This window comes from Hetaerina americana, unplaced genomic scaffold, assembly GCF_022747635.1.
Source record: "Hetaerina americana unplaced genomic scaffold, ioHetAmer1.1.p SCAF_1, whole genome shotgun sequence".
Classification (NCBI taxonomy): domain Eukaryota; kingdom Metazoa; phylum Arthropoda; class Insecta; order Odonata; family Calopterygidae; genus Hetaerina; species Hetaerina americana.
Window position 1 is genome coordinate 46,381,876 of NW_027286069.1, and position 26,986 is coordinate 46,408,861.

Consider the following 26,986-nt stretch of genomic DNA (forward strand, 5'->3'; position numbering starts at 1 on the left):
TGTTTTGCTTAGCTATCTACACTATAATAAAAAATATGTATAAGGTAATATTTTCTCTCAACAACACGGAGAGAATCCTATTTATTTATTTATCATCTTCCAAACAAAATAATTACAGAGATGACCAAAATTTCAACAAGCACAATCATTGAGGTTTGTTGCATTCCTTCAGAGTATGAAGTAACTTAGTTAATTTACTAAAATTGCCAACTTCACCTGCTATTTTATTGTACAGTGTATACACACCCAGAGAGGCAAGCTGTGCATGCAAACTAGTCCTGTAGTATTTAATAGAGAGAACTTATTATTCCTGATACAGAATATTGGTACATCGAAGTTCATTCCATTTACTGCATGAACTAAGCAATGATGCTACTTTGGCACCCATATTTATAATTGCCTCCCATCTCTGGGTAATTTTAAGGGGTCTCAGTTAAAAATACCATGTGACATCCCAGCACCTGGTTTTCCTGAAGAACTTCTCCCGTCAAAAGTCGTAGAAAATGTTATGTAGCCTACTCTTTGAGAGTCTCCCAAAGCTGGGAGATGATTATCAATACCGGCCTAAGTCTTGTACATTCCTCCTCCTTGCCAGACTATCCAAATTGTTTTCTCCTAAACAAGGCTACTTATGAAGTATCACTTTCCCTCTCAGATAAAATCCCTTTTTCGTAATGAATAAGTACCTTAGTAATCCATCTTGAACTTTCAACAAAATTTAGATACATATGTATTTCTTTATCATTTGGGGAAGCATAATCAAGTTTATTCCTAAGAAGCAAGTGAAATGTGTATATGTATGTGTTAAAAGAGACCTTTCAGTTTTAATGGGGAACATGCTTGTAATAATAAAACCTAACGTTTTTACATATGAGACTATATTTTCTATAGCATTGTGAAACTTCAAAAAGTTATACCAATATCTGGACAATTGTAGTGCCTATGATGGACCACGATGCTGTATGATCTAGTTACATTTTAATTATTAATTACACTTCTAGTATAGAAACATTTTAATTATTAATTACACTTCTAGTATAGAAAGAGTATTTTGCAATACTACTGTTAATAAAATGTGCTGGGCAAAGTATCTATATTTATACAGTGAATTAAATATGGTTCTTTCTTGAACAGCAACTGTTATTGCTGCTCTATGAAAAGCAAGCTCGGCTGCTCTCAGTGAAGATTGCTGTGGTCAGGAGTTAATCACCAATTCTAAGTAATCATTTTGTCAACATTGTTATTGTGAAAATGAGCAATGCTGACAATTGCATTCCAGGATACGCCGATTATTTATTAGGTAGCTATTGTGAATCATGGGTATCTACACTCCCGAGTCACAACACATTTAGTGTCCTATACTATTTATGCTCCAGACATGGTTGATAACAGAGTAATGGTGAACCTGGAAAAAAAGTGCTCACTATCAGTGAAATAGCAAAAATGAGATTCTAGAATGAACATGAGAGAATATTTGGATATAACAAACCAAAACTTATGTGCACCTCTTTGGGCCAAAGCCTTAGGAAAATCATGGGAATTCACTCTTGGAATAATATACTGTTTCCAATCAGACTTGGCCTTAAGATGATAATTATAATCTTTATTTATGTATTCAATTGTTTGCGGCTCAACTTTGTGGAAGTTCATGATCATTAAATGAAGAACACAATGTATATTTCCACTGGTACATCTAGTTTCAACGTTTAGGCATCATCGATGATGCCTAAACCTGGAAACTAGTTGTACCTAAATAGAGAACAGTGGAAATATACATTTTGTTCTTCATTTAATGATCTTTATTTATCATCAGATGGTTTTGTACCGCAAAATATATTAAAAATGCAAAATGATAAGGCTATATAGGCACTTATTTATGTACATTTTACTTGAAAACCAAGTCACGAGTGTCAATGTCAAGAAATTCTTTGACTGAGTAATGAGGCTTGTTTGATGGCCAAGGTATGAGATATTCTGCAGAGAGGTGCAAACTTCATACTCTTGATCAAGACTTCCTTCCATAGCATGAATTGGTGGTTGGAGATGTTTACCACCCTTGGATGGAACTTTCAGAACACTTGGGGACTCTGCTCCTTCATATTCAACTGTTGCCAAGTGGACAAATGAATTTAAGTGTGGTCGGGACAGCTGAGATGATGATCCACTCAGTGGTTGGCCAATTTGTGCCACCATCCCAGAAATTATTGCAAAAATGCATAAAATGGTCATGGCGGAACACTGACTGAAAGTGTGAGAAATCTGTCAGGATGTAATCAGAACGGGCATGTCACATTTGAACAGTGGAATTGGATATGAGAAAATTATCTGCTAGATGGTTTAGGGCCGTGACTCTTTATTGCAGGATCATAAATGCACCAGAATGGATATTTCTTAACAATGTTTGACCCAATTTAAGAGCAACCTACAGGACTTACTGCACTGGTTTTTGACCACAGATAAAATTTGGGTCCACTACTATACCCCAGAGACAAAACAACAGTCAAAGCAGAGGAAACATGTTGATTCACCACCACCGGGGAAAGCAAAGGCAATACGGTCGGCCGGAGAGTTAATCGCTTCAGTTTTTTGGGCTGCAAAAGGGATTCTGCTGATAGATTATCTTCTCAGTGGTCAAACAATTACTGGACAATACTATGCTAATGTCTTGAACCCACTACAGCAAAAGATACATGAAAAAAGGCCAGGTTTGGTAAGGAAGAGATTCATCTTTCATCAAGACAATGCACGCCCACATACGTGTCATTGCCATGGATAGTAGGGCCGATTCTAAGGGCAAAAAGTTGCACACAGCAATGCATGTTTGAATTGGCACATAGCTGTGGAGAAGCTACCAGCTGTGCTAATTGTAGATGAATCTAATTGACTATTTTCACTAAAGAATACATAATCCCAAGGTCATACTCTTTGATGACCATCTGGCCTGGTGAGGTGAACTCCTGTGGAAACTTTCAGATAACTGTACTTATGTGAATGTCTTGCAATGGCAAGCATTTATTATAATTACCCAGGGGCACCATATCCAGAACCTAAGAGAATGAGAGTTATCTCCAGAAGAAGTTTTCTCAGCATGACTGTGGAAATTTGTTAAATCTCCTTGTGCTGAGTTAAATTTCTCATTTCTGTTGTGCCAAAATGAAATGTGGTTGGGTTGCTATCTATTCTTGGACAGATACTCATATCTATTGTATAAATTACCTGGATTTTACTGTCAAAGATTTTGAGTGCATCTCTGATGGCCCTTTGGATAAATAGCTAATCATCAGGAATTTGCTGTCTTTATCACTTAACTAGTGTAACTTGCCAAACTAATTTATGGATTTATTTAATGCTATAACTTTCATGGTATGTCAACTTTTTCAGGGTATTTTAATGATTGTTGATTTGTACATTGACCAACTAATGAAAATTCACCTGAGAGAGTCAATCTGGTCCATTTTATGAGTTCATTCGGAGTCAAGATTTCAAATGATATACAGCCAGAGTCACCACAGGCTCATCCACACTACTTGATGCTGTAACTTCAGACTTGCCTTTGAGCTACACCTCTCTCTGACCATCTATCCTTTCATCTTACTATTAATATCTCTTTTAAATCCATTTTTAAACCGATGAATTCCCCCAAACATTTTAAATAAAATTTATCAATGAATTCTGTAATCTAATTTCTAATGAAAAGTGGTCAAAATTTAATTTTTGCATACTCATTAGACAGTAAGTTTCATGTTTTTATGGACTATTTAGTGTTTTATTTTAACGCTCTTTCCCCCCTAATAATATTAGGGTTGATAAAGGTTGCAAAAAGAGAATTCCTTCAATGAATTTATTGTCACTAGTTGATAGGTCCACATTTACATTATTACAATGAATTCATAAATAGTACCAAGAACCTTTGCTCAAGGCCCAGAATAAAGTACAAGTAGTCAGCTGTACAAAATCAATTAATGATTGCCTGATTAATGTCAAAAACATTGCTATTAAATCTGCAAGAAATATAATCAAAACAACTCACACTATCAGCTATGAAGTCCTCAGCCAAAGCATATTTCCTTTCATGCTCCACCTCTGATTCATTAGCAAACACAAGTAAATTCATAGAACAATTCTGCAATACACTATTGGCTGCAAGAAACCTAATTTGTCACCCTCATGCCATGTTCTCCTACTCTTTGTTTTCCCCACAAACAGTCCGGAAATTTTAAAAACAGCCATTACATTTAAAAATTCCTTGTCTGATGAAATTACATGTACATGGATGCTAAAAATCTCATTCAACTTATTACCTTACCCCTTTCCAGTATAATTTACATATCATTTATTATATGAGGGCTATTTTCATAGTCATTTAAAATCTGCTGAAGACGCACCTGTTCCGAAATAAGATTCACCATCAGACTAAATAATTACCGATCCATTTCAGTAGTATCAGTATTTTCAAGAATATCTGGAAAAATATTTAACTTCTTTGACATTCATAAGTAACTAATGATAGACCAGCTTGGATGCGGGATAGCTTGGTAAATTACATCATCTTCTTCTGAACTTCTTCAAATAACTTGTACCAAGCTTCACATGAAAACATTATCCCATTGGGGTACTTCCTGTGACTTACCAAAGGCTTTTGACTGCATTTGACCATTATACTTGATTAAGTAAGTTCACAAAAATGGTTATCATTGGTAAGTCCTTAGAATGAATTATCTCTTTTTTCTCACATAGCATACTATGAAATACTCTCAAATCTTTAATAACATCTTCATTCATGAAAGAACGCCACCACTATTTACCCAACATGGCATATCCAAGGGGTTCATTCTTGGCCAATTATCAGGTATTCATTAGCGATATGAATGACCTATCAGTCTACATTTCTACTAGTAAACCCTATCTGGTGACACTTTATGTTTTAGCAAGTCAGGAAATTTAGTTGATTAATTAAAATGAGCTGATGATTCTATTAGAGACATGTCGGTTGATGTTCACCTCACAAACTTATTATCAGGGTTAGGTGGAAGAAGGGACTACGAAGTGTCAATCTCACCCCAATTAAGTCCTTATGCATACATATATATATTGTTTTGCTAGGGGTCACGAATTATTTAATTAGTAATTATGTCCATCCAAAAACCTACCTAAACCGGTAGATTACCTAATAATAATATATATATATATATATATATATATATATATTGTATATATATATCTATATATATATTGTGTATGTATATATATATATATATATTGTATATATATATCTATATATATATTGTGTATCCCCTCCCCGGACTACAACCTTGACGTGGTGGAAGGGCTTGTGCGTTCCGATGACCCCTAGAGCTGTACTGGCGGGAGTAATAAAAATTGCTCCTGGTAGGGTCACCCATGCCAGATAGGTCGAAGGTTAGGAGCCAGACGAAAGGTAGTCCACGCAGCGTCTGTTCCTCAGTGAGGCGGCTGCAATGGCGTCTGACCCCAGTGGGGCGGCCAGTAAGTGATGGTGTCACGTTAAAAACACTATTGAGGAAGGCAACGGGAAACCACCTCAATTATCATTCCCAAGAACAATGTGATGGACAATAGAGATATTTTGAGTCCTGGCAACCACGGGGCTCGGCCCAATCGGCCGTGTGTCGTGCCCGGCAGCGGGGGAGGCAAGGCTTCCGCGGTCGTCATCCCACGAAACCCTTGCAAGGGAAAACCAGCAGCAGCAGGACAGAAGACGAAGGAGAAGAAGACCAAATTAGTTAGAATAGGAACGTGGAATGTTAGGACAATGATGAGGACGGGGAAATTGGAGAATGTTAAGCGAGAGATGGAAAGGGGAAATATAGATATTTTAGGTCTATGCGAGGTGAGATGGAAAGATAGCGGGGATTACTGGAGTGATAAGTATAGAATAATATACAGCGGTGGGGACGAGAGCCAACGAGGGGTCGCCATAGTATTAAATGAAGAGGTAGGAAGAAGTGTAGTCAACATAGAGCAGGTAACGGATAGAATACTACTAGTGGAGATAAAAGCAGAACCGACGAACTTAGTTATTATCCAGGTATACATGCCACCGAGCAACCATAAGGAAGAAGAGGTCGATAAGATATACGATCAGTTAGAGGACATGATTGCATGTGTTCCTGCAGGGAAACATTTGATAGTGATGGGGGATTGGAATGCGACAGTAGGCGAAGGAAGAGATGGTGATGAGGTGGGGGACTACGGTTTAGGCACGAGGAATGACCGCGGGGAGAAAGCAGTTGAGTTCTGCAGGAGACAGGGGTTAGTTATCACCAACACTTGGTTCAGACACCACAAAAGACGCAGGTATACATGGAAAATGCCAGGTGACTCGGGAAGATATCAGCTAGATTATATCCTGGTTAGACACAGGTTTAGGAACAGTGTGATAAATTCCCACAGCTTCCCGGGAGCGGATGCGGACTCAGACCACAATTTAGTTGTTATGAAATGTAGCGTACGTTTTAAAAAGATAAGGCAGGGGCGGCGAGTTAGAAAATGGAATGTAGAAGCATTAAATGGGTTGAAAAGAAAGGAATACAAACAGGCGGTAGAGAAAATCATGGAGGACGGTAAAGAGCTAAGTACTATTGAAGAAAAATGGGAATGTATCAAAAAAGGGTTGTCTAAAGCGGCAAAAGACACTATTGGAACCGTTAACGCTAAAAGGACTCGTAAACCATGGATCACGGATGAGATGATTACAAAAATGGATGAGCGGCGAAAATGGAAGAATATAAATACAGAATTAGGCAAAATGAAGTACAAAGAATTGAACAATAAATTGAGGCGGGCAACAAATAAAGCAAAGGAAGCATGGTGGAAGACGCAGTGCGAGAATATGGAAAGTCTGCAGAGGAAGGGGGAAATCGGTGCGCTTTACAGCATAGTTAAATCTTTATCGGGAAGTAAGAAAGGGAGATCAACGATAGCAGTTAGAGATAAGGCCGGTAAGGTAATAGTTGACGCAGGAAAGATCCAAGAGAGATGGAAGGAATATGTAGAAGACCTGTATAGTAAAGAGCTTAGACCAACAAAGTTAGACATTGAAAAGGAACATGACGTAGAGGAAGATAGCTTAGGTCCAGGCATACTAGACAATGAGATAGAAAGGGCATTAAGGGAGATGAAACTAAATAAGGCCGTGGGGGTAGATAACATTCCCGTGGAACTTTTGAAATGCTTGGGAAAATGTGGGAGGAAGAGGCTATATGGGCTGATCCGTAGTATTTATGAGGAGGGAATCTGGCCGGAAGACTTTGTGAGATCAGTTTTAGTTCCTATTCCGAAAAAGGTAAAGGCCACGTCATGTGAGGACTATAGGACAATTAGTTTGATATCCCACGCAGCTAAGGTTGTTCTCAGGATCATAAACAAAAGGATAGAGAGTAGGGCAAATGATTACTTAGGGGATGATCAGTTTGGGTTTAGGAAGGGGAGAGGTACGCGTGATGCCATTGCAGTAATGAGATTATTAATCGAGAGGAATATAGAACACAACCAGGAGGTATTTGCCTGTTTCGTAGATTTCGAAAAAGCATTTGATAGAGTAAATTGGGAAAAACTAATGAGTATATTGCAGAAAATAGGAATAGATTGGAGGGAAAGGAGGCTAATCCGCAACCTGTACATGTCTCAGACTGCTCAGGTGAGGGTGGGAAACGGGGAGTCAGGATGGGCAGTGTTAGGAAGGGGTGTAAGGCAGGGTTGCCCATTATCACCGTTGCTGTTCAACCTGTACGCAGAAGAAATGATCAAAGAGGCATGGGAAGAACTGGAGGTAGGAATGAAAGTGGGCGGGGAATTCGTAAAATCAGTTAGGTTTGCTGATGACCAAGCTTTAGTTTGTCAGTCAGCCAAGGGGCTGCAAGCATTGCTTAGTGAATTGGAAATTCAGTGCGACAGGTATGGGATGAGAATCAATATTAATAAAACAAAGGTTATGCGATTTTCTAGAAAGAAAAAGGCCAAGCTTAACTTTAAAATAGGAGGGCAAAAGCTAGAGCAGGTAGAACAGTTTACGTATCTCGGTAGTGTTTTGGACCAACACGGTCAAAGTAGTAGGGACGTAAGGAGAAGAATTGCGCTAGGCAAAGAGGCTTTCACAAGGAGGAGGGAGTTGATGACAGGGACTTTGAGTAAGGATGTTAAGAAAAGACTCGTAAAAACTTTGATATGGAGCGTAGCTATGTACGGAGCGGAAACGTGGTCATTGAAGCAGGAGGATAGACGTAGATTGGAGGCTTTTGAAATGTGGGTGTGGAGAAGAATGGAGAAGGTGAAATGGACAGAGAAGAAAACAAATGAGGAAGTACTTGGTATGGTGGGCGAAGAGAGGGGTTTGTTGGGAGCAATCCTATGGAGGCAGGAAAAGTGGATGAAGGGGGTGTTGACCGGCAGTGGGATGTTGAAGACTGTGATAGAGGGTAGAATGTTGGGCAAAAGAGGAAAGGGAAGGAACAGGATAGGGTTGTTGGACGGGATGAAGGGAGGAAGGAAGTACTCAGAGATGAAGAGGGACCTGATATAGAGTAGGATGATTGATTTTGTGTTTTGTTAGGAGTAATAAAATATTTGTTTGGTAGTTATGTCAGTCCAAAAACCTACCTTAACCGGTAGATTACTTAAAAAAAAAATATTGTGTATGTGTATATATATATATATATATATTGTATATATATATATATATATATATATATATATATATATATATATATATATATATATATACTCATATATACAGAAACAGATATAAGGAAAATGGATAGGAACACATATAAAGAACGAACACAATAGAGGCGGGGAAGGCGGAATCGAACGGATCACAAGAGTAAAAATATCTCCTCAACCGGGACTCGAACACCGGATCTTTCCACTTGCCGGGCGGATGCTCTTAACCACTTGAGCTATCGAGGATACGTAATTTACCCTGAGATCCGTGGGTCTAATATGTCGCCAAGCGCCCCGATATATATATATATATATATATATATATATATATATATATATATATATATATCATCAAGCATGGAAGAAATCATATTCTATAAATTCACACCAAAAATCCCCCCTCCATTTAAGTAATTACACCAAATAATAAGGCAATAAAGCACCCCTCAGATATTAAATTTCTTGGCCAATGCTTAAAGGAGAATCTAGATTGGTCAACTCACATTGACTCCATATTGCAGAAAATGGCTTTGAGCATCTCTTGCTCCACAAGCTATTAATTGCTCTCTCTTTTGAAGCCCTGATTATAACTTCACAAAATTAGACTCACATTTCACTGATGTCATTCTTGGGAAAAGGCAGTTACTCCTAAAAAGCATTCTCTCTGCAGAAAAAAGGAATAGAGGTTTTCTGTAGTGTCATTGTAAACCCATGGAAGGCCTTATTTCTAATCCTTTCATATGCTTCCCCTATCGCACTTACACATATTCCATTCTGCCCCCATATGGGGAAACATCCCCACTAATTCTCCACATATTCTATTAACAATATGACGCCCACAGAAAATTTGACTTTCACCAAAGTAATGCAGTTTTGTAGCACCCAAAGGGCCCTCACAATGCAGAATCCATCATTTAAAACAAATTGCCTCTTATTAGAAAGAATTTTTCATCCCTTTCAAATTTCAGAAGAGACCTAAAAATTTACTTACTAGACAAATGCTTTTACAATTAAAATGACTTATTCAAAGAGAGAAATGCTTTAATGTAATATTGAGTCAACCTATCTTTTTTTGGGATACTGTTAATTTTGTGATGATAATGTAGAAACTCTTTGATGGTTGCCATGCCTCTCTGTTCAACACACTGAGTGAAGATATTATGAAGCCAATAGGTGTTATGAAATTAAGATGAATGTAAGTACTTACCTACATACAAGGTACTTATTGGACAGGAAGAGCCGAGTATGTAAGGCTCTTCATTGAGGACTCTCCAAAATTGCAAAATCAGGAATGCATAGTCCTACAGTTAGCAAAGAAGACATACTTGAAGAAAGCACGTAAAACACTGAAATTGCAAGCATTTATGTTGAATGTGACTAAAACAAGGCATGTGAAAAATTAATTTGAAAAAAACCATAGAAGTTAGTGAAAGTATTGTTTACTGGTCTGAGTGATTCCATAGCAATTTTTTAGTTATTAAAACTCGGTACCTAGCGGTCTCGTTGTATGTAATTACAAACGACTAGAACTTCTGTGTTGCGAACGTGAGAATATTTTAATCTTTTTATGCTCTAATAATGGTATGCAACATTTCAGATGCGAATATATTAAAAATCCTCTACAATGCGTATTTAACCTGAAGAAATGCTATGAATTTAATCAGTGGGTTATTGTGTTTTTAGAAGCATTTACGGCATAGTTAATATTTCAAACATCATGCCTCTGCGCGGGTTTTATAGTTTCAATGGTTTTCAAGAGGTCGCGCTTCGGTTCCGAAAGTTGGAGAGGTCACGTTAATACTAAAAGATAACAGTAGATGACTATAGCAAGCAATTGAATTTCACGCAGAGTAATTCTAGGAAGTTAATGCTGCCTTGTGCTTTGGCAGCTAGTGTTATTTGGCTACTTCATTGTGTTTATTTTGATTGTGTGTGTGCACGCCAAGGCAAGTTCCGTTTGAGCTCATCCTCATCGGAACCAATTACCTCGCCAATAATTTGTTTATATATTCTATTATATCAAATTAAATGACGTCATGATGATTGCAATGGTGGGTTGAGGATCGTCGGAAGCAGTGTATTTCAAGTAAGTAGGACCGTAATTAGGGCGTAATTATATGTGCTAGTAAAGCTATTTTCCTGAACCCAGCAGCTTCCATTTAATGGTCAGTTATCCCTCCTTCAATGGGTTATCATTAAATGGTATCATGTGAAGTCATCTTAGGATTCGAGAAAGTGGCCTTTTTTCGAACGGTTTAGTATCCTGTTTTACCTCAATATCGCCATGGGAGGAGATTGAATTATTTAATAAAGCATTATTATGGATTATCAAAGGGGCCGGAAGTTGAAAATACTATCTCGTGATCTGCTTTGAAGTGCGCCGCCTTTATTTATCGGCTATATTTCTAATATCACTTACAGCCAGCAGCTGATGTAATCATTTTATGCGCATTAATGTGATTGATTCGCTGTGAATTCTTGATTTCCAGGTTGTACATGCGATTCTGGCAGAATGCCCTTAACTTGATGATTGATGTAAGGTTGTCGGAATCTGGCATATTATTTGTCTAATTCCAATCCATAGTTTTGATAATGTCTGAATCTCCAACTAATGGATTGTACCAACTGAATGTCACAAGTAAGTATTTTAACACTGAGTTAATGCTACGCTATATTGTTCTGTAGTTAACCCTACATCACCACTTTTAACTGTCCGCGAAACAATTTGCCGTTTATTAACTTCATTATGTTATCCTTCACTAATCTCTCAAGCAAAACTTTCTCCTCCTTTGCCGTCGTATTGTATCACCGCTAAAGTTTACGATTTGATTCAAATTAATATGCATTGATTTTCGCGATGAAATAATTGCCAATGTTGTACCTGCATGTGTTCAGCAGATACGAAGACTTAATGCCAGAGTACTGATGAAACTATTTCTTGTATTATTGTTTTGTATCAAGCTTGTCGCCATTTCGTTGACTTTGTATCGCTTATTTATCTTTCACTTTACCAGTTATGTCAACCTCGGGAATAGTTTCTACTTTAAAATTACTCATTGCATTTTAGTACATGTTGTTTGGTGTTGGTCGAATTCCGAAAGCAGTTATTATAGTATGGGTAATGGTAAATAAAGGCTGTTTACCGCAAGCTCTCTACTGAACCTTGCTTTTGTTGTCTCTCTACATTTGACTATTTTTAAGCACTCCCTTCTACACGAAGGATACATTAGTCGTGTAGCTGCTGTATTTTGGGGTATTTTATTTAAAGATGTGTATAATCTATGTGAAACAGCTGAAATGAACGTATGCAATTGTCTGCCTTCACCAGCATACTCGTATAATGCAAATGAACTTTACTCAGGACGAGTTGAATCATTTTAGTTTTACTTGTTTTTTTCCTTCTTAAATTCATGAGCGTAACTGAGGATCTTTTGATTGTGTCAAATGTTTTATAGCTTTTCTCTCTTAATTAACTTGTATAATCTTGATTCATGTGAAAGTATTTAGACAATTTCCGTCTCATTTCAATTGTTTCAACGAACATTTAAAATACTAAACACAAACAGGTAGGGATTTTAAAGGAAAAAAGACCCAAGTTGAATGGGAAATGAAGGTTGCCAAATAATTATGACCTTATAATATAATATTTTGTAAAGTTTAAAATATTTGGAAAATATTGCATTAGAGTTCAGAATGTCATTTCCATGTGAATGTCTGATGTTAGAATAAGATGTGTCAAACAGGTGGTTTTCAATTGGCAGTTCAATTTTTTTCACCTGACAGACAGTAGGAAATCCTATTAGTTTTGGACTAAATTTGTCATTGAAATAGGAATTTTAAAGAAAGTTGTTAACTCAAGGACTGTGCTCTTACATGGACTATGTGGCTGGATTATGTCACGTTTGTTATTGTTTTCTTTGGAAAATATATCCGGTCTGAAATTTAATATCCTCCCTCTCTCTTTTGTCTAGTTGAATGTGCTCATCTGAGGAGTGGAAGCAGTTTTCTGAAACCGAATCCATATGTGGATTTGTTAGTGGATGATGTACCATCAAAGAAAACAGATGTGATAAAATCGACTTACCAACCAAAATGGAATCATGAATTCACCATGTAAGCAGTCAGCATGCTATAAGAATGTGTGAATAATCCAGTATTAGAATGAACTCTAAACCTTACTATCAAACCAACCATCAGGTTGATTCCTGTGGTTGATATTAATAGAAACCTTGTATTTTTGTGCTGTTTAATGATTAGAATTATGATCAAATTAATTATTCCTGGTAAAGCTCACTTGAGACGTATTGTGTTTGAAATTCATGCAGTCAGAATAGGTGAGCCAGTTACTTTCCCTGTGCCACCTGCAATTCCTCAGAAATCTGGTGAAATATTTGCAATGAATTCTCACAGTTGGTTAAAACTGGGAGTGCTCAGTCGTCCAGATTTAAACCAACTCTTGAATTAGTGACTGAATAATCTATCCTTTGACTGTCAAGTACCATTTTAAGTGTGAAGAATTTAAAAGAGCAGGAAAAAATTTTAATTGCAGCATTTGAATCCTGGAGAAAGCTATGTTTACCACTTTCATTTAAATGAAATTCAATATATCATTCAAAAATGTTTGACATCATTTCATTGAGTTGTATTTCATTGTGCATAAATAGTGTATATTTAGTGTAATACCTCTTGGGTACTATGTGCGTATTTATTTGAATGTGGATAGCTTTTCCATGGTATTTGTTTTGGGCATCCATTTCATGTTTGTATGATTTCATGAGTAAGGATCCACTGTTATCACGCTCGGCGAATTTTAAGTCTGCATAGGCTAGCCCTAACATGACTAGAAAGTTCAATGATGTGGGTAAGCTGATTCTTTTATTTGTTCCTTGGAATAAAATAGGGAAACATGACAATAATTGTGCTAGCTGAGTTGTGGGAGGAATTACACTTAGTTTTTTTCTACAATTTTGGATCCTGGGCTGGACTTAACTGGAGTGTAAAATATTGCTTTCTTGGTATTATGTATGATCAATCATGAATGTGTGAAAGAGCTGTGTGTCAAAAAATAAAATTGGAGGTTGAGGAAAGGATGGAATGAATGATGAAAGCAACTTCACAGAAATAACAAATTTTTAATGCTATACCCTAATGGGGAATTATAGACACCAAGCCCCCAAAACAGTATTGACTGCATGTACTAATACTTTCCGCTAGTACAGGGACTTATCATAAAAGAGTTGAAGAATATTATTGGGAGTCTCCTCTAATGAATGTTTGATTTGTTTCCCGATTGATATTGCCTACAAAATTAAGTTGCTTCTTTTTTTGATACTATTGTTTTTTAAATTACAAATCAAAGCATAGTAATTTTGTGGGCTAGTACTGTTATTAATTTACCATTCAAGGATTGCAGTAAAGGGTGTAAAACTATTGAATAGTTCTACAATTTTATGGGCATACATTTTTTCACATTTTTGATATATTTTGCTCCAGCTATGATTTTTTTTATTTTTTTCTATTATATTACTGTCTTATGAACATTTTTTTATTTAATTAATATATGTTGGTGGTTGTTGGCACAGATTCCTGGTAGGGAGAGTTAATGACTAACTGTTAGAAGACCTGTTTCAACTCAGGGTAATGCCCTTAGTCAGTTAAGCTATAATTCAAAGGAAGATGACTTAGTTATCTTAAGACCAGTTGTATTTGAAAACCATAAATGAGGCAATGTAATGCCAAAACCTAACTACCCTTTTTCTATTTAATCGCTTGCCTCCCTTCTGGACCTCCGTGTCAGCTATGCATTTGAACCGAGAGTGGTTTTTATAGTTAAATTTGTGAAATGTGAAGATAAGTTCAACTCTTTGCTGTGTGATATTATTTTTCAATTTAATCTTAAATTGAATGTGAAATGACAGGACTTATTATTTTTATTATATTTATTATTAATGAATTAATTTAAAAAAATAGTATTAATTGATGGGATGTAGTAGTTCAGGGGGTAAAGCATTGATCTACTGATGGAGGGTCCTGATTCAATTCCTGGGCATGCATCTGGGTATCCTCACCTTCACTCAAACTGTGGTTTTTTGGGTACCTGATCTTCTTGGGAAACAATAGTTGGAACAGGGAAAGGAACTGGTATCTTACCCTGATGTGTGAATTTTACATGCCATTGGGCTTAGTACAGGGTGAGCTCTGCCCTCGCCTATCAAACTGACCTTCGAGCTATTAACTTTGATTTTTGGTGGTTAAATTAAATGAGGGATTAGCTTAATTTTAAAAAGTTTGGAAGTGCCTATTGGTTTAGGAAATAGGGCTTTAGCTATACATGCAAAAGTTAACTTTCTCATTCTTGGTCTCCATATTTAATTATTTCCATTTATTATTCTTTCACTAAATATTATGGAAAACCTACATTGACCAAATTATTTTTGTTTCAATTAGAAACCAATTTTTTTCCTCTTCAGTCTTGTGACACCCAATTCACAGCTGCATTTCCGTGTGCTCGATCATTCATCATTCCGAAAAGATCCAGTGCTAGGCGAGAAAAGGTTTCGCCTGCGTGATGTGCTGGCACACTTGAGGGGTCGCTGTGACCGGCTTGAGCTAACACTGGACCTAACTGCTCCAGAACCAAAACATCACAGTCACCACAGCCATCACAATGGGGAAGCTACAGGTTCACACCATGGAGGGCAGCATCACAGGAGTGCGAGCACTGGGAGTGGGGTAGATGGTGCTGTTGTGTTAGCCTCTGGTGCAGCAATGAATGGAGCCGAGAGAGCCAAAGTGGGGGAACTGGTCACATTGTGGACTGGGATGAGGCTTAATCCTGAATTGTGTACTCCTCTTCCAGGTATGAGGTATTCAAACCAGCCATTGCAGTGTTGTATTGGGTGATGCTCATAATCGATTGAGAGGAATTACTCCTCACTGCTGTCACGTTTCACTTGAAAAGTAGCCTAGTGACCATCCTTTGTCTAAAACCTAACAAAACTACTTCTTCTGAATCTATGTAGTTTAATACTAAATAATTCCTGGTAGTAAAATAAATGTCTTAATGTAATTATTAATCATTTCAACTAAGTGCTAGACTGTTATGGGTCACTTTACCAAATGCCAGTTGAGGTTATTTCAATGGCCTAAACACTAATATTTCCAGTTTTTGTTTTAACTTCTAATGATATTTATGTAAAATGTGGGAGAGTGCCAGGCTACTGACTAGAGGGCCTGGGTTCAATTACCGGGGATGCTTCTTGCATCCAACCAAATTATGTGATTTTTCAGGCGCCAGATATTCATAGGAAATCATAGGTGAAGTAGGGAAAGGAACTGGGCCCCATACCTTGAAGTGTGAATTTCTCACACCATTAGGCTTTGTATTGGGTGAGTCCTACCCTTACCCATTGAACCAGCAGTCAGGTTGATAACTGTGGTTGGTTTAAGGCGTAAATTTATGGTATTCAAAATAATTTCTTAATCAGTAATGCATCCCACAAGTCTGCACAGCTATTTTTTAAAAGCTCATATGACAGACTACAATATTTTTGTGTGTACTTCAAATGATATTTTATATTATAAAACAAAAACCAATTCATCCCTACTAAATTGTGAAAATGCAGCTTCGCTGGTAAGAGCCTGAGATTTTCCTCTGTGGCTAGCAATGTGCTTGGAATGAGTCAAAACTTTGTTAATATCATTTGACTATGGTATCATATTTCCCATTTTATTTTAAAAATTGAATAATTAGTTGAGAAATTTAGTTTTTAAGTACTCCAATAGCTGAATATTGCTATTTCCTTTATAATAATGGAAACTGTTCGAATCTCTTCAATGTTGCAACACATTTTGTTTCGAACCATGGGATTGTTTGCTGATGTGAAAAATACAGTAAAGAATGCCATCCATGAGTCGCAAAACTTGGTATTTTGAAGTTTACCTGTGTAATTGTGTTTTTATCTCACAATAAAACATCCTCTAATCAGGAATGACTTCAGGCTTAGTCAGGTTTGAACATTTTTTGTGTTCCTGCTTATCGGTAATGATTTATCAGATTTCAATACCAAAATAAGAATGTTACTCATTAGTATTTTAGATACATTTTTGGAACACACTTGGGTAGGCTGAAATGAGTTTATTGAATGTATATTGTAATCTACTTTGATTTTATGTAGCTTCATTCTCATAATTTGAAAACCTTTCCAACATAAGTTTACAGTAATGAGATGAAACATGCATAATGAAGAACCCTAATGGCATAATTCCAAGAAACTGCTGGAGACATTACATTTAGTACATATTGGAAAACAATGAAGAAAAGTAGTTGTTGATACAAAAATATAAAAGTGATTACAGAATATATGATGTTGCTCTGAACATCTTTGGAAAATTTTGAGATCTAACATTACTTAGGGTATTCCAGTTTAATTATGATCACATTTATTTTAGTGGTGTAAGATAAGGCCAAATTTGCCTAAATTACTGGCTCAGTGTGTTAGTATGTATTTAATCGCAGCATTAAGGTACTGAGTGGTGGGATGAATAATAATTTATTTGACATTGAGATTGATTTCTCTTGAAATTTGTAAGGCCATCAATGTATAAAATAAATTAAATGTCAGAGTGATACCCTATTTTAAAAGCCAACAATTTTCCACCAAAGGAATTTCTACTGAATAGAATGTGTTCATGAATAGGAGAAGCATGCCTTTTATTTTCGATGGTTATATAATTACAACTGGTGTAAATGTTGAGTTATTCAGATAAGCAAGATAAGCAGTGTGTCCTTACTACTGAAAACTCTGCTAATCTGGCTTACCTTAATTTTTGGAAATGTGTACTGTACCCAGCATTCTTATTTACTTAGTAGCTAGTGGTTGTCTGATCCCAAACATTTTTATAGAACCTGCTCTGTACATTGATGTGCTGTTATAAAACATGTTAGAGTGGAGGATGGGGTAAATGTGGATTGCACTCAGCTATTGGAGTACCCAAAGTCATTAGGTCAACTGGAATTATGGGGATCACGTTGATGCAGAGTTTGGTATACTAGATTTCCACCCAAGGGCCTGGGTTAAAACCCTGGCAGCAGCAGGACTTTATAGAAGTATCCTTATCCCTAAGTGGTGCCATGTGGAGAGCACAAGTAGAGTATGTTGTATTTCAGATGGAGCATCAAATTGTGTGTCTATTGGCTCCTATTGATAAGAGTAGGCAACTGGCAATTTCAGATTTCTCTCCACCCTTCGCCCCTCTTTCTGGAAAAATGATTTCCTATTTACCGCCTTATTCCTAATAGCACAGATGACCTTAGCTGTCCGTCACTTCCTCAAATGACTGCTAATACTACTCAACTGAAATTGCTTCAAAATTATATTGCAATTCAACTGATGACTGGTTAGGGAGTAATATATGAAGATAATTATATTATTCTGTGGTTAGCATTTTCTTTGTTTCAATCTGATGGTAAAAATATTGCACATTACGCATTTCATGAAAGTGAAACCCAGAGGGCCCGGGTTCAAATCCCGGCGGTGTTGAATATTTTTCAGAGGTATCTCCATCCCTATTTGAGGTGCTTTGTGGAGGGCACTTTTGAGTTAGTACGCCATCCGTCGGATGGGACGTTAAACTGCGGACCCCTTGGTGCCTTTCGTTAAGAGTAGGCTAATGCTGGTGCCGGGTATCTCTCCACCCTTCATCCTTTCCTGTCCATCCCTAATGGCGTAAATGACCTCAGCTGTCGGTCGCCTCCCCTAAATACTACTGCTACGAAAGGGAAAAAATATATTTCCTCATTAATCATTTAGGAAATATTCAAGTGTGATGTATCAAAATTATTGGTTCGTATCTTCATTTAATTACACCATTTGTATACTCTATTGAATTTTTGATTCTCAAAAAAATGGGTGCACTTCTTTTCATTGTCTCATCTCATGTTAATGTAAGGCATTATAATTTGAATTGAGTATTCTCACGTATATTAGTACGATTGTTAATTCATTAATTTTAAACCAGCAGTTTAAAATTTAAACTTGAGTCCCTACAGTCACACCTATTTGTTACATTGTAAGCCCAGGAGGACTTTATAAATATTAGCATTGTATCAGCTTTTCAAGTTTCCATTTCTTTTTTGTCAACAAGGTGATTCGAGGGTGATTTTAAATGGGGGAATACGAGCCAGAACGCGAACACGTCCCTCTGACACTGCTTCATTAAGTGGTGACAGACCAAGTCGCATATGGCCCCACCAATATCACCACCACAACCATCACCATCACAACTTGCAGTCTCCAAGCTTAGCATCAAGCTCTCCTGCAATATCTCTTCATTTGCCTTCTGTGGCTCCTTCTGGTAATGATGCAGCATTTACGCTGCATTGTGGGTTATTATTCTTGCTTTTCTGTATTGCTTGATGGACTACAAATTCTTTGGTATTATCATGAATAAGATTTTGATAACAGTTATTATGTAATTAAAAGCTTAAGGATTTTTTTTATCAATTGCATAGTATATCCAATTGGATAAGTTAAAGGGCTACTTAAACATTTAGAGAGCACTATTGGCATAAGTAGATGTAGAGATTCAATGTTATTTATAAGCTATTCAAAGTGAAACATTTTTGTAGTGCATACTTTCATGCCCCATTATTCTACTAGTATAAATCTGAAAATCTGATGAACTCTTCTAGTGCTAAGTACAGCATACTGACTCACAACTATCACGTTCAAACCCTGATTAATTATTTAATCATTATTGTACTTAATGGACATCAAGAAACTCCCACAAGCAAAATGAAAACATGAAAAAGCATGGATGCAAATGATGTTAACATCAGTAGGATTAATGTCATCAACAGTTGGGGTACATTTTGTTACTTTAAAATTGTAAGATTCTTCGTGATTACTTTTCAGTTTGTGCATCTGGCCTTGAAAAAAATTACCAAGTTGTTGTGTAACATGCAACGTTATAACATCTCCACCTCATTTTTTGAATTTGAATTTTGGGAAGAAATAATTTTGAAATAAAGCTGCAAAAGATACAGTACTTGGAAAACACTTGAAAATAAGAAATATATGGCATAGAACAAAGTTTGGTATATTTATTTTCTTTGTAAATAACGCTGATATAAGGCATTTCCATGAGATGATGAACAAATACACATTTTGCATAAATATCTAAGAATATCATTTATATTCCATGTGTAAGTTAGTTTATGGTCGAATCATTTTTTATGGGTGTTATATCATTCATCCTTCTGTTTTTCAATTTTTCATGCACTATGAGACATTGAAAATGCATTAATAGCAGTTTAAAACTTATATAATGCTGATATTGAACTTCTAAAATTAAGGGAAAATGTATATCTGGGGCTGTTCAGATGATTTTTACCATGTGTGCAATATTTTATCATAGCCCTTTACAAATTTTAAGTTTTTCAGTTTCATTTATTGGTTTTTAGTGTTAACCATTGTAACTGAAATGCCATTAAGTTTCACATAACACAAATAAGTTCATAGAGAGGCAAAGTTTTTGGCAGGTTTTTCATTTGGAATATCTTCAACCTCCTTTTATTGAATATCATGTCAAACTTCTCCATTCCTTCCCGTAATTATTTAGGTATTAATTTTTTAATAGTGTGATCGATTCCATTTGCAGGAGTGTGACATTAACATTTAATGGGCATATTTTATGTTTATTGTGAAAATCACTGGCTCTTGATTTGTGGTATCATGTTCTTTTACTCAATCACATACTGCATTACTTCCCAAATGCAGTATTAAGTATTTTATTATTGACTTGTGACGTCAGTTTGCTTTCAATGGCTCAATAGAATGGCATTGTTATTTCCCTGTTCAAATATGGCTTGTAAGAAATTTATTTTTAAATTTATTTTGAATATCTTTTTTTTTCTAATATTTTTAGTTTCTTCGGTTGAATGAAACATTTAGTTATTACTGTAGTCTTTTATGTTTCGATTATGTGAATCCTAATTCCATAGATCTGAATTCAAGATGATCTCCACCTCACCTATTAATACCAACTGTCAGTAGTAGTTAAAGAGATAAGTCCTCAATTATGTTTTCAGCTAATATTTATTCTAAGACTACCTGATTCATTGCATGATGGATAATTTGCATGCCAATCTGATGCTAATTTATTCTATCCATTTTCTAGTTTGATTGGACATGAATTTAATTGTTGCATGGATGAGCACACCTTGTTTTTTCAATGTTGAATTTTCCTGCAGCTGCTTGATTTACAACTTTTTCTTTTTTATGATTTTATGAAGAGACTAGCTATAGATGGTGGACCATTGAGGTTTTTGGCCATGGTCATTATCATACTTAACCGATGATGTTTAGTTTATCTGCAGGAATATTGCCTTACAGATAAATGTTGTCTGTATATATTTAAAATTGTTACAAAACTTCAAAAGTATTAGTCACTACTTTCTGCCATTTTGGTTAATTCACTGTCGACTACGGAACATGGTAAAATTTTTCCTTAACAAAGGATTGACTTCACAAAGATTTTTCCTTTACATGCATATATAACAAATGCTGATTGCCTCACTCTATGGTGAGCTTCTTCTCTTCAATGTACTAAGAGTAATATTTGACCTTTTTATAGAAATACCACCTATTACAATCCTAAATATTTGGCTTTATGAAAACATATTTTAGCAAGCATGGGTTTTGAAATCGTGAAAAAAAAACATTTTTAATGTGAGAAACCATCGGTAGAATTTGTAATCTGTATAAAGTAGTCTAAAAGACATGTTTAAACCCAATTAATACTTGCATAAATTTTCACAAGTGGAATAGCGAAGACTGTTAAAATCCTAACTGAAAAGCTATGAGACATCTGGAAACATTGCTCATATGTCAATGGCAAATTACCTGCTTGCCTCAAAGGTAATTAAAGGTTTCTTATTAATGAACTACGAAGGAATATTTTATTAGGCTTATTGTTAATATGGTTATCCTAGTTCTTGACATGATATTAAATGAATCATTAGGGAACTAATGTGTTTGTTAGTTTTCTTTGAGCTGAGTTATGGACCAGAATAGTATACCTCAAGCTTTATTAAATTTCTCAATTTCTAATTGTTCATATCAAGTAAAGAGGTATATTTTTATGCAGAATAAAAATTGGTTAGTGTGGCATTGTATTGTGACTTCTGTTTATGCCATGATACATTTAACATGATAGATGTTTACATAATTTGGACTCATTGAAGGGATAAGGCTTGACAGATGGGTAATATTTGAAATTTTGCAATGTAAGCTACAGTGTTCTATGGTGTGACCAAATCTATGTAATCATAAATTAATGACCTATTATACATTATATTTTCCCCCTATAAGTACCATGTTTATTACTTAATCTTAGCTTTCCAATGTGGTTGCCTTCTGTGGGCTATCCCAAGAATGCCCCTAGGAAACTGGTGTGCCTCAGGATTTATCCATTTCCTTTCTTTATGGTTCAGCTTCTGTAGGCTTTTTTCTCTACCGTTTCTTCAATGGATTTCATTAATAGTCCATTGCGCTATCCAGTTTACTTTTATAATTTGTCAGTAAATTCCATCATCATCTGTCTGATTCTATTTGCATCCATACATCTTATCCATAGAGAATTTAACTTCCCATAGAGAAATTGTCATGCCATGGCACATATGAAGTATCATGAATCTTTTCCTGATTTGTGTGCTAGTGATAGTCGCAGTTACCAGTAGTTGCTTCTGATGGAGCCTTCTGTACATAAGATGATCTCCTTTGTATTTTCCTCATGGTTGGTTTAGGATTTTCTATTGCCAGAGGAGCATAATTTTTCTTTTTCAAATGTGTCTTCCTAAATTCAACTTGGAAATGGTCACTCTTACTCAGGGAAATACTGTTATATTGGTTTCATGCTATTTATACTTCTCTCCGCTTTCTCTTTATAATCTAGAACAAAACTGATGAGTAAAACACCCATTTCTAGGGAAAAACTTAAAGGGAATGTTGAAAATTACTTATGATTTTATTAATTAAAATTTAATGAGGCTTTACTTTATCAATAGGTTATAAAATGATGGTCTGAAGCAGTTGAATTTATCTTAGATTGTAGAATTTTACAGCAATTTAAAGAATCAAAGATGACTTCTGATGAGTTCTGCTGTACATGGAGCATTGAGTGTGGCAACACTTGAAAGCCACCTTTGCAGGGTTGAGTTTATATGTTGTTGATAACATGTGTTCTCTTTTTAAAGCCACCCTGTTTTCATTTATGCCCTATTTTCTTTTGTTATTCAGCAAATTCTGCTCAAATTGAGCCACCTGCATCAGGCACCCTGCCTCAGCAGCTTGTGGGAATGCCAAACTACACTACAGGGACAAGTACTTGTTTGACTTCTTCGGTCTCTGTATCCAATGCAACAACAATGGCCAATGGTAATGCTACACAGACGCCATCTTCTCCATCTCCATCTACTTCCTCAACAACCGCAATAACTAGTGTCACTTCCTCAATATCTCCCTCCACTGGGACGACAACAGCTGCCCCAACTACTGCTACTAGTGCCTCTACCACTGACAGAACACATACTACTGGTGTTGAAGAACCCCTTCCTCCAGGGTAAGTCGTCTTAGTGTTGATTTTTGTTTTCAGTGAAGACATGGTTTGTATATTGCTATAATATGTACATAGAACGGCAATTGGTTAAAAAGAACAGCAGCTCTTGGAGAGTTGTTAAATTGTGGTGAAAGTGGTTTTTGCCGACCTCAGGTATTGAGTGTCAGCATCTCATTATTTCAGGCTTACATTTGAGACAAATGGTGGAAAGAGAAATGATCATGCTTCCAATAACATATTGAGTGTGTCTGAGAATTGAAGCTAGAACGAAAGAAAGTCTTCCTCATGATCCAGCCTTGGGACTATATTTGCATTCATTCATTTATTCATTCCAAAGTGTTATATGGCAATTACTGCTGCGTATGGACTAATTTTCTAAAATTAAAAAATGAAAAATATCAGTTCTGGAGCACCCTGCGAAGTTCCTCAGTAATTTGAAAGCTAATTAATGAAACATTTCTAAATCTTTGTTCATTTTCCAATTTATGTAGCATAAAAATTGTAGATAAGTAAGTATTGGTTTTATAATAAATATATTCTTTGTGCTTCAGATGGGAGATGCGTTACGACATGTATGGAAGAAGGTATTATGTTGATCATAATACGAGGAGTACATCATGGGAACGACCCCAGGCATTGCCTCCTGGGTGGGAGTGTAGAAGAGACCCAAGGGGCAGAATTTACTATGTTGATCACAACACTCGCTCCACTACATGGCAGAGGCCCTCTTCAGAAAGATTGCAGCACTTCCAGCAATGGCAAGGGGAGAGGGCTCATGTCGTCCAGCAGGGAAACCAGAGGTTTCTTTATCCACAGGTAATTGTCTTTTCCATGTTCTCTGTTACTTGAAATGTCTAGCAAGCAGTTATCATTGTACACTTTGATGTGCTTGAGTAAATTTCCTTCGTAGTTTCTCAAGTTTTACAACCTTCATGCTCTTTACAATCTACTCACACAGACAGTGTGCTGATGTTCTGACTGCACCCTAGTATGTTGGAGTGTTATATGGCCATATCAAATAGTTTGAATGCATACTACCTTGATCAAAAAGTTCCCGGAATAACCACCGTGTGGCGCTCCCATCGTTCCGATTTGAGTTCTGTTTTTTTTGTTAAATTGGTACATCTGTTGTTGATATTCCCTTTAAATCTTAGTGTCATAACTTGACATTTGCAAAAGTTACGTAGCCAAGAGTACATCTATCTCTGTGTGTGTTGGCGATTTTTTACAATTGCAGAAATGGATTTAAATTTGCAACAACGAACTTGTATTAAATTTTGCGTAAAAAACGGATTTAGTGGCGCACGGACGTTGGAAATGTTGGAAAAGTGTTTCGGCAACGATTCTCTAAAAAAAACGGTCGTTTACCAGTGGCACGAGCGGTTCAGAAGTGGTCGTGAGTCAATCGAAGATGATGAACGCAGTGGCAGACCATCGACATCGAAAGTCGGTGAAAAAATTGATAAAGTAAAAGAAATGTTGGTCAATAACCGCAAATTAACCATCAGAGAAATAGCGGAGGACTTGAACATTGCCTATGGATCCGCCCAAGACATTGTGGTTAATGATTTGGGTTTCCGTCGTGTAGCAGCAAAGTTGGTGCCAAAAGACCTCAATTTCATGCAAAAAAGAGACCGTGTTGACATCGCAAAAGACATGATTTGCGAGGCTGAATCCGATCCCACATTCATCAAAAGGATCATTACTGGAGACGAGACGTGGGTTTATGAGTACGACACGCAATCCAGACATCAGGCAAGTGAATGGCGTTCACCAAATGAGCCGAGACCAAAAGAACCACGTCGTTTTCAGTCAAAAAAGAAGGCAATGCTGACGGTTTTCATGGATTACAACGGTGTAGTGCATCATGAATTTTTGCCAGAAGGCCAGACAGTAAACAAAGAGTATTATTTGGGCGTTATGAGACGTTTGCGTGAAGCAATTCGCCGAAAGAGACCAGAAATGTGGGCAGAAAACTCGTGGATTTTGCACCATGATAACGCACCGTCGCACAGTGCTATCATTATTCGTAATTTTTTGATGAAAAATGCAACAAATACCATCCAACAGCCACCGAATTCACCTGATTTGGCTCCCTGTGACTTCTTTCTGTTCAATCGAGTTAAAAAACCATTACGGGGAACGCGTTTTAGCAGCCGAGAGGAAGTAATGGAAAAATCGCAGGAAGCACTGATGGACATACCGAAAACCGAATATAAAAAATGTTTCGAGGATTGGATCAAGCGCTGGCATAAGTGTGTTGCAGTCGATGGGGATTACTTTGAAGGGGACAATATAGATTTAGATAAATAAACTTGTATTTTTAATTTTCTGAATAAATTCCGGGAAATTTTTGATCAAGGTAGTATTCAAACAATAGAAAGAGTTAATCATTAATGAAGTTTGCATACCAAGTTTCAAGAAAAGATAATGTACCATTCTTGAAAGACAATATTTTAAGATAATATGTTGAATGCATGATTTCTTTATCCAGAAAATGAATATAGCTTTGGTAACAAATTGCAAATATGTATGAATTCAATTTCTAAAAATATAATCAAATAGCAAGGAAAAAGTTAGTACAAAGTAATTATGTTTTAAGTATGAATTATGAAAACAACAGCAGACCCAGGGATTGGGTTGCTACGGAGGCTAGCATACTGACTTCTCTCCGAGGGCCCGGGTTTGATTCATGGAGGTGACAGATATTTTCCAGTGGTATCCCGATCTATACTTGCTGTGCTTTGTGGAGACTACTTTTCAGTGTGTACTCCATCCATCAGATGGTATGTTTAGCTGAGGATCCCTAAGAGTAGGCTAATGCCGATGCCAGGTTTCTATCCACCCTTCCTTTCCCATCCATCCCTAATAGGGAAAATGACCTAAGCTGTTGGTTGCCTCCCCTAAAATTTACTACAATAGCAGACCCTCTGGGCCTGTCATTTAGATGGTTTTCGTTTGGAAAATTTACCCAAGAAAAGTAATTTCTTAGTTTTTGAGATCTTACTATACGGCCATCCTGGCTCCAGAAGGTGCATTGTCAAACATGATCATTTCAGAGACAAAATATAAATATGATAAATAAGTACATTGAAAAAATATTTTGGTTGAAACACCTTTCATCATTTATGTGTTAATAACTGACATTTACAAAGAAGAAAAATATGCTAGGTACTTCTATGATTTTCATTGATCAGCAACATTTTTAGCTGTTTTTACAGCAATAAATAAGTTCTTGAAAGTGAGTAGTTTTATTTTAAATTATTCTTGGTAACATATAGTTTCATGTAAAAAAGTGACCTCACTAAATATGTATCGAACATAATTTGCTACTGACGTTAGCCAATGAACCTCCTTGAATTTAATGATTATCTCTACTGTTTCAGAAAAGTTAAAGCATAAGCAGCAATTAATAGCCATAAAACAAAGCTGCAATTACTTAACAAAAATGATTTCAAAATTCACTTTACAGTAGAGGCTTGGTTATCAAATAGTATCAAAAATGACTAAATCAGCGTAGGTCGTCAAGCTCAACACTTGTTCAGGAAGCATCCCCTCATAATGTAGACACATTTCATACTGGTTACTGCCTCAATGCATGAGCTCCTCATTAGAGATGGGGGCTTCCTGGCATGTTCTTGTTAATGAGGTAGTGCAGTTATGAAAA

At 36.4% G+C, this 26,986-nt stretch overlaps 1 protein-coding gene across 1 annotated transcript in view; it reads left to right on the top strand.

Moving 5' to 3' along the window:
* The first annotated feature begins 10,517 nt into the window (after window positions 1-10,517).
* Window positions 10,518-26,986, top strand: part of Su(dx) (Suppressor of deltex) — a 31,879-nt gene continuing 15,410 nt past the window's right edge. Inside the window, exons 1-7 of the mRNA XM_071589391.1 lie at window positions 10,518-10,786; window positions 11,190-11,338; window positions 12,672-12,813; window positions 15,171-15,559; window positions 18,847-19,056; window positions 23,001-23,322; window positions 23,871-24,135. Coding sequence (XP_071445492.1) covers window positions 11,293-11,338; window positions 12,672-12,813; window positions 15,171-15,559; window positions 18,847-19,056; window positions 23,001-23,322; window positions 23,871-24,135 — 1,374 coding nt within the window. The 5' untranslated portion in view covers window positions 10,518-10,786; window positions 11,190-11,292. The remainder of the gene's footprint in view (window positions 10,787-11,189; window positions 11,339-12,671; window positions 12,814-15,170; window positions 15,560-18,846; window positions 19,057-23,000; window positions 23,323-23,870; window positions 24,136-26,986) is intronic.